Source organism: Haliotis rufescens, unplaced genomic scaffold (assembly GCF_023055435.1).
Source record: "Haliotis rufescens isolate VD_foot unplaced genomic scaffold, xgHalRufe1.0.p SCAF_110, whole genome shotgun sequence".
In the NCBI taxonomy this organism is placed as follows: domain Eukaryota; kingdom Metazoa; phylum Mollusca; class Gastropoda; order Lepetellida; family Haliotidae; genus Haliotis; species Haliotis rufescens.
Genome location: NW_025963792.1, coordinates 824,994 through 832,135, shown reverse-complemented (window position 1 = coordinate 832,135; position 7,142 = coordinate 824,994). Strand labels below are relative to the sequence as shown.

General features: G+C 40.6%; 1 protein-coding gene across 1 annotated transcript; it reads right to left on the bottom strand.

Annotated features, from left to right (window-relative positions):
* Positions 1-5,523: 5,523 nt before the first annotated feature.
* LOC124152109 lies at positions 5,524-6,835 on the bottom strand. Its single transcript, XM_046524873.2, has one exon. It carries the CDS (start codon positions 6,833-6,835, stop codon positions 5,852-5,854), a length of 984 nt encoding a protein of 327 aa, XP_046380829.2. The 3' UTR covers positions 5,524-5,851.
* Positions 6,836-7,142: the final 307 nt, after the last annotated feature.

The window sequence follows — 7,142 nt, the reverse complement described above, 5'->3', positions numbered from 1 at the left end:
ATCAACGCATGAACCGAGGAACGTGTTGCATAGTGGAGAATGTAGTACCGTACTGATCAAAAGTGACTTACCATCTTGCGACGTTTTGTCCAGACTGAAGCGACGCGATTCGCTGTGCAGAGTTGCGTCCCTTGGGCATGCCAGAAACCTATGATTGTGGGTCTATTAACGTGTAGATCCAGGTTGGAATTGGTCTCCAGCAATCCATGCTTTTAGGAGGCAACAGGTCTGGTGCACTTAGTCGATGCATGTCATTGTAACCGAATTGCATAGATTGATGCTTATGATGTCAATCACAGGATTGTCTGGTCCAGACTCGATTATTTACAGACCGCCATCATATAGCTGGAATATTGCTGAGTGCGGCATTAAACAAGCAAAGAGATTCAAAATGATTAGGCAGTGACCTTAGTATGTGACATCACCTAGCCTTGAAGCTTGTTTCTTTCAGCTAAATTCTGGCCACATGCATCTGTGCTGCTGCTGATTGAGCTTTATCGTGAGCACACGCCCTTGTTCACATCACCGGTGTTGAGGAAAATAGAAGTGTGGAGGAGGACCAGTGGGCGCCTGAAACACAAAGGATATGATTTCAGTGCTATGTCATGTGACAAGAAATTTCGGGCACTAAAAGCAAGGGTTGATATGGTTTGTACAATTAAAAAATATGTTAAATGCATAGGTAGGTATTGGGTGTAAACTGGACGAAACTTTATTAATGTATTTTTTAATTCTTTGAATACTTCAATCAATGGTTGATAGTGTGGGTCTTTTTCTCAGAAAAAGATGTTTTGGTTTCAGATACAACCACATCAGGGACAACAACAAAGCCACAGGAAGGGGAAGGCGACCATGGAAGTTTTACGATGTGATGGCCGATGCTCTAGAGGGAGACCCAACAGTAGCACCTGTCAGAACAGGACCATCCTTATCATGCACTGAAGGTAAGTAATAACCTGTCTTATAAGTCAACCAACACTAATGAGTCCCATGAAGATGCCAGGTTAGAATTTGACTTCAGCAACCCACGCTAGTCGTAAGATGTGACTAACACCGGATCGTGTGGTCGGGCTCGTCGACTTGGTTGATCCACGTTATTGATGCTCATGATCTCCATCACTGGATTGTCTGGTCCAGACTCGATTATTTACAGACCGCCGTCTTATAGCTGGAATATCGCTGAGTGCGGCGTAATCATCAAATCAGCCAAACATCTTTTGGAGTTAAACATTGTCTTAAATAGGGGGGCTCGGTTTTCTAAGGCATGCAGAAACTTATGATCATGGGTTCAAATCCTGGTTCGCCCACACCAAACCCATGCATAGATGTAAATGACGAAAACTTGGATAACTTTGGGCTTTCTGTCCACATGAAGCTGACACGCTGTCATGTAACTGGCATACTGTTTAAGCGGCTTTAAACAAAACTTACTCACTCACTCTGATCAGCTTCAATTAATGATGTGTAAATTCTGGTGTGTGTAGATACTCGTGGAAAGGCTTTGGGAACTGCTCTCCCCCTAAGACGAGCTTCAGCTCCTCCGACATCAACCATCTCATCGTCACTGGCATTTACCTCGAGACAGCCATCATCATCCTCAACACTGGTATCTTCTACCTCGAGACAGGCATCTACCTCATCAACACTGGCATCTTCCTCATCGACACTGGCATCTTCCTCATCGACACTGGCTTCTTCCTCATCGACACTGGCTTCTTCCTCATCGACACTGGCATCTACCTCATCAACACTGGCATCTACCTCATGACGGGCGTCTACATCGCTGTCGCCTCAAACTGAGGCCAGACCACCAACAAAGAAAGCCGGCGAAATGATGCGCCAGAATGTTTTTTGGAATTTGCCTGAAATCAGAATCAGCAACTTTTGGTGATAAAAGAACTCCAGAGGCAGGGCATCGAGGTTGCTGGAGAAAGAACTGCTGTTCTCGAAAAATTCACAGACACTGCTTAAGAAATAAATTTTATTGACAGAAATACAAAAATAAATTAATTTGCACCTACTTGACCACTTGATTTTCTGGGGGTGTTAGTGTGTGCTGGGATTTTTATAAAAAAAACAACTTCCAAATGCTTTAAACAACAATAATTCTTCAGCTTGCTTGGGGGCAAGGAAACACACATTGTTGTAAAAAATATCCAGTGTCCGTACAAAATCCAAGCTCCCTTCTCACCCCAAGAATATCAAATGGTCGTTCCTTTAACCAGTCTGTGATATGGCTCCCAGCTTGTATGAATGATAGGGCATGGCCACCAGAGGACTGCTTCTGCAAACAAAACGATGGATATTCAGTATAGTATTGTTTATACCACTCAAAACAGTTAAGAAAACCCCACAATTGCTCTGAGTAACAAAACCCACAAGCAATGACCAAATAACTATAGTCACAAGAAAAGAATTGTTGTTTTACACTGCACTCAGCAATATTGCAGCTATATGACAGCAGTCTGTATATTGTCTGGACCACATAATTCAGTGACTGACAACATGAGCATCGATCCATGCAATTGGGATATGACTTGCATCAACCAAGTCAGCAAGTGTGATTAACTTTGAACACCAGTTGGTACAATGTATGTGGGACACAGATGACCACTATATATGCTGACATACCAACATTTCGTCCTAGAAATAACTTCTCTTATTTAAAAACATATTCAAAATATAAAAAATAATAACATAAATAATATCCAAATGGAACACAGAAAAATCCTTAATTTCGGGCACAGCGAGCCGGACCCCAAGGGGGAACACTGCATTGTTGTTGAACGCCACAATGAACAATATTCCAGTTACTGACATGAGCATCCATTTACACAATTGGGATACACTGACATGCATGAACCAAGTCAGCGAGTCTGACCACCCCATGGTCGCCTCTTACGACAAGCATTGGTTGCTGAAAAACAGTTCACCCCAATCTTCACGAGTGAAAAACTGGTACTTAACAATGACACTTCTTTGAAACAATCACTGACGGATGGTTTCTATCATTTTACTTCGGTCCCTCGTACAGACAATATTGTACAACCATAACTTATTATTGTCCCCTTAAATAGACAATATCATTATACAAGTCAAGAGATACCACAACTTGAAGTTTCTGTTCAAGCAAGATTGTTTGCAATGTCATTCCTTGTGTTCTGTGCAGTGCCAGGGATGTCGTTATGGTCAACATCTTGAGCCCCATAGTTATCAACATGCCCATCAGCTTCAATGATATCATCTTCCAGGAGCATTTCTCTCTGCAAGATAAAATTGTGGAGCACGCAAGATGCCATAATTACTGAAGGGATCTCTCCCAGAAGGTACATATCCAGATACTTCAGTCTCCTAAATTTACATTTCAAGACTCCAATCGCTCTTTCAACATCCACGCATGTGGATGAATGGGCTTTGTTGTTTTTCATCTCAATGACTGAAAGGTGACCATTGTCTCGAAATGGCACCATTTGGTATGTTCTTAAGGGATAAGCTAAATCACCAATGAGATGCATATTAGAAGGGAGAAATTGGTTCTCCAGAAGCTGATGTAGAGGGCTATTCCTAAAAACTCTGGCGTCATGTACTGATCCTGGCCAGCCGGTGTCAGAGAGTGGGATTTCCCCCCTAGCCTAATTTCCCCGGGAAAAAGGGCTATATAGCCAAATTTCCCCCCGGAAAAAGGGCTATATAGCCAAATTTCCCCCGGAAAACTGGCTATATAGCCATACTTCCAACGGAAAGCACACTATATGGCCATATTTCCCACCCGGAAAATACACTATATAGCCAATTTTCCGCTTTGGAGTCAGATTTCCCCCCTAATTAAATATATGTCTATTATCAAAAGTACCTAGATGTACAGTTGGCTGATGGAGTAATTTACAAGAGAAACCATGATTAAAATCTTGTGTTTTTTTGCGCCATACATTCTTAATTTTAATAAATGGAGGATAGTTCATTTCGACAGATCAGATCAGCCTTTTGTCACTGACGAAATGAAATGTTTTATTTATTATATATTTATTTAGTAGGCTATGTGTTGTTGGGTTTTTTTATTTTGTTGTTGTGTATTTGAGGTAAATCAGCGAATCTAAAATCTTCCAACTGTCTTCAGTAACAATACGTCACATTGCTAGTTGAAACACACTTTGCTAGTTGATTTCTATCAGGTCTGCACTGTAAACTTGAACGGCAGTCGTTCTCCGTATCATGGTTGCAGTGACATATCACTTTTCTGACATCGAGAATCCTCAGTCTCTCACTGCCAAGTATATTTTAAAGTATATTTACAACGTATATAGCGCATATATCTGTGCGTGCTCATGGCGTTTCTTGCCCCGATCAGAGGTCCGTATATTTTGCATTCCAGAACTTCCCAGCTACATGCGAAATATGCAACCAAAGCTGCCTGTCAGGCGCTAGAAGATTACCCATTCACATAACCATTACCACATTAACTCCTTGGTACCCATTTACTGTTTGTGGACAGAGGCATGCATGAACAAGATCACTTGCCAAAGGTGACGCCGCAAGTTTTTCAACTCGTGTTACAGTGGAAGATATATACGTGAGTACTGTTTCCGTCATCTGTTCATTTACCAACTGATGAGCGGATTCTGTTTAGTGCACAGGGTTGTGAACTGCACTGCAGGCTATGCTTGCGACAACACTTTTAGGACCTGTACTAATGTCAGCCCTTAGGTTAAATAACTAAAATAACTACAGTGGCCAGCAAAATCTCAGGATGCAAATTCAACAGTCTGGACTCTCTTTACAATCAACGTGTTTTACAGCTTGCAAATAAAATTTTAGACCAACCAAATCACGTTTTATACCCTTGTTATGGCGTTTTACCATCTGGAAGAGATATCGTGTACCTTGTTTTAAATCAAATAGAGCCAAATCTTCATTTGTTCCCGTTAGTATTTTATTTTTAAATGATGAACCAAGTCAACCTGTCTCTTAATCATTGTTTAATTCTTATGGGCTAGAGTTAATTCATAATATATCTTCTTTAATAGTGCATATTTTGTTGCTTTATGTTATGCATGTAAGTTCTGTGTGTATGTTTGTAAGCACGGAGTGTTATGTAAGTTTGCATGGAGTGCTATGTATGAGTGCAGATATGTGTTGGTCTGAAATTGTATTGTTCGTAATGAGTGTATGTATACCCTTTTCACTTCAAATATAATCCGAATTCCCCTCGGGGTAATAAAGCTTTATTCTAAATAACACTAACGGGGTTCGAACCTGGGACCTCTTGCTCTTCAGCATGATAAACGCGACAGTGAAATTTTCAGCACCATCAAAACCATAACATTGGTGAACAGAATAACTATGTAAAAAGAATTTTATTCATTTTACTGAATACTAATGACCTTGTGAAAGTGGCATAATGGATTTAAACAAACAAAATAACCTAAACTAGGCAATATAATAATAATAATGATAACAAAAGTATAGGATCTGGCAGATAACGTCAAAATTAAGAAATCAAAAGTAATACTACCAAAAGGGTTTTGATAAAAGGAGTCTAAATTCACACATGAACTCAACTTTGAAATAAATATTGGTTATATCACTGTCCTGTGTAGGTGACGTAATAAAAATGAACAAAGGTTATAAACAGTGCAATCAACTGTCATCTGTCAAAAAAACACATTTGTAATGGAAGTTAACAAACAAAATAACTAAATCAGACAATATTATAATAATTAGGATCACAAAAATATAGGACATGTCAGATAATGTCAAATTGTATAAACGTAAAGTGGATACTACCAAAAATTGTTTGGATAAAATAAGTCTGTTTTCACACATGAACACAGCTTTGAAATGAATGTTATGTTCATTGTCCTGGGTAGGTGACATAGTCAAAATGTACTCCACTGTTATTGCACAGATAAATGCACTTCTGTGTCATTGATACTTGTCCAAGAGTTTCAGACTTGTAACAAAGCCACTTCATCGAGGAGCCTGATTTGGACCATATTTGAATGTTGGTATTGAGAATTGCTGCTGTTGAAAGAATCTCAACTTCTGTGGCGCATTTGCCATCAATATCCATTCCACTGTTTTCCAGATAGCTTTCTCCAAAATGTTTCTTTATTTGCTCGTGGTGTTCCACCATCCAAGTAACGATTGCATTTCGAACAGAGAGGTGATACTTCTGCACGCCAAATAAGGCTTGGTTTATGGCTCGGAAATAGCAATTTCCATCGCCTCTCATTGGCTCAATCTTGGAGGGCTTGGCAAGGACAGGTAGACACACAAATGTTGGGTGTTTCTTTCCACTCCGTGGTCTTTTCGCTACAACCTTTGCCTTTTCTGTTTGCCACTCATGATCGACAGGATTAAAATATTGGAGAGCACTGGTTTTGTTATACTTCACACTGTCTGTATCTGACATGTGATCTGCATGAGATGGCTGGTCTTCGTCAGTATCTGACATTTCCTCTGCATTAGATGCCTGGTCTTCACAAACAACTGTTGCGCCGGCCTCCGAACACGAAACAGCTTTGCTGCTTTCTTCTTGTTGTGTCGGAATCACGTGTTCGGTATGTCCTTCAACAGGTCTTTCAATGAAACGCTTCAGAAGTTTCACATTGTACTTTTGTCCAAGAATAACACCATTAAGCGTCTGGAGGACCGCAACGCCATGATCTGTAATGTTCTTGAAGGTGTAAGGGCCCAGCCACGTCTGTTGTAATTTAGAGCCTTTCCTTGACGCCTTCCTGGCATTGAACAGAAGAACTTGTGCTCCAACTTCAAGGGGCCGTGGTGAATGTGTCCTTCTCTTCTTGAATTGGCTGCACAGTTCAACTTGGGTCATCTGAATGTTTGATTTGCACCGTTTCTTCAACTTTTTCCTTACATCAGCAAGATGTTCATGTCAGCCTCGGAATTCACACACTGGATATTGTCATTGATTTCTCCGGTCAGCGAGGACACAGCCTTCCGACCGTACATCACTTCAAATGGTGTAAGCTTGCGGCTTTTCTGGGGAGATGTTCTGTATGCAAATAGTAGTTCCTGAAGGTGGATATCCCAATCGTCTTGTTGTTGATTGCAGATTTTAAGGATCATTCACTGGATAGTCTGGTTAAACCTCTCAACGAGACCGTTCGTTTGCGGGCGAT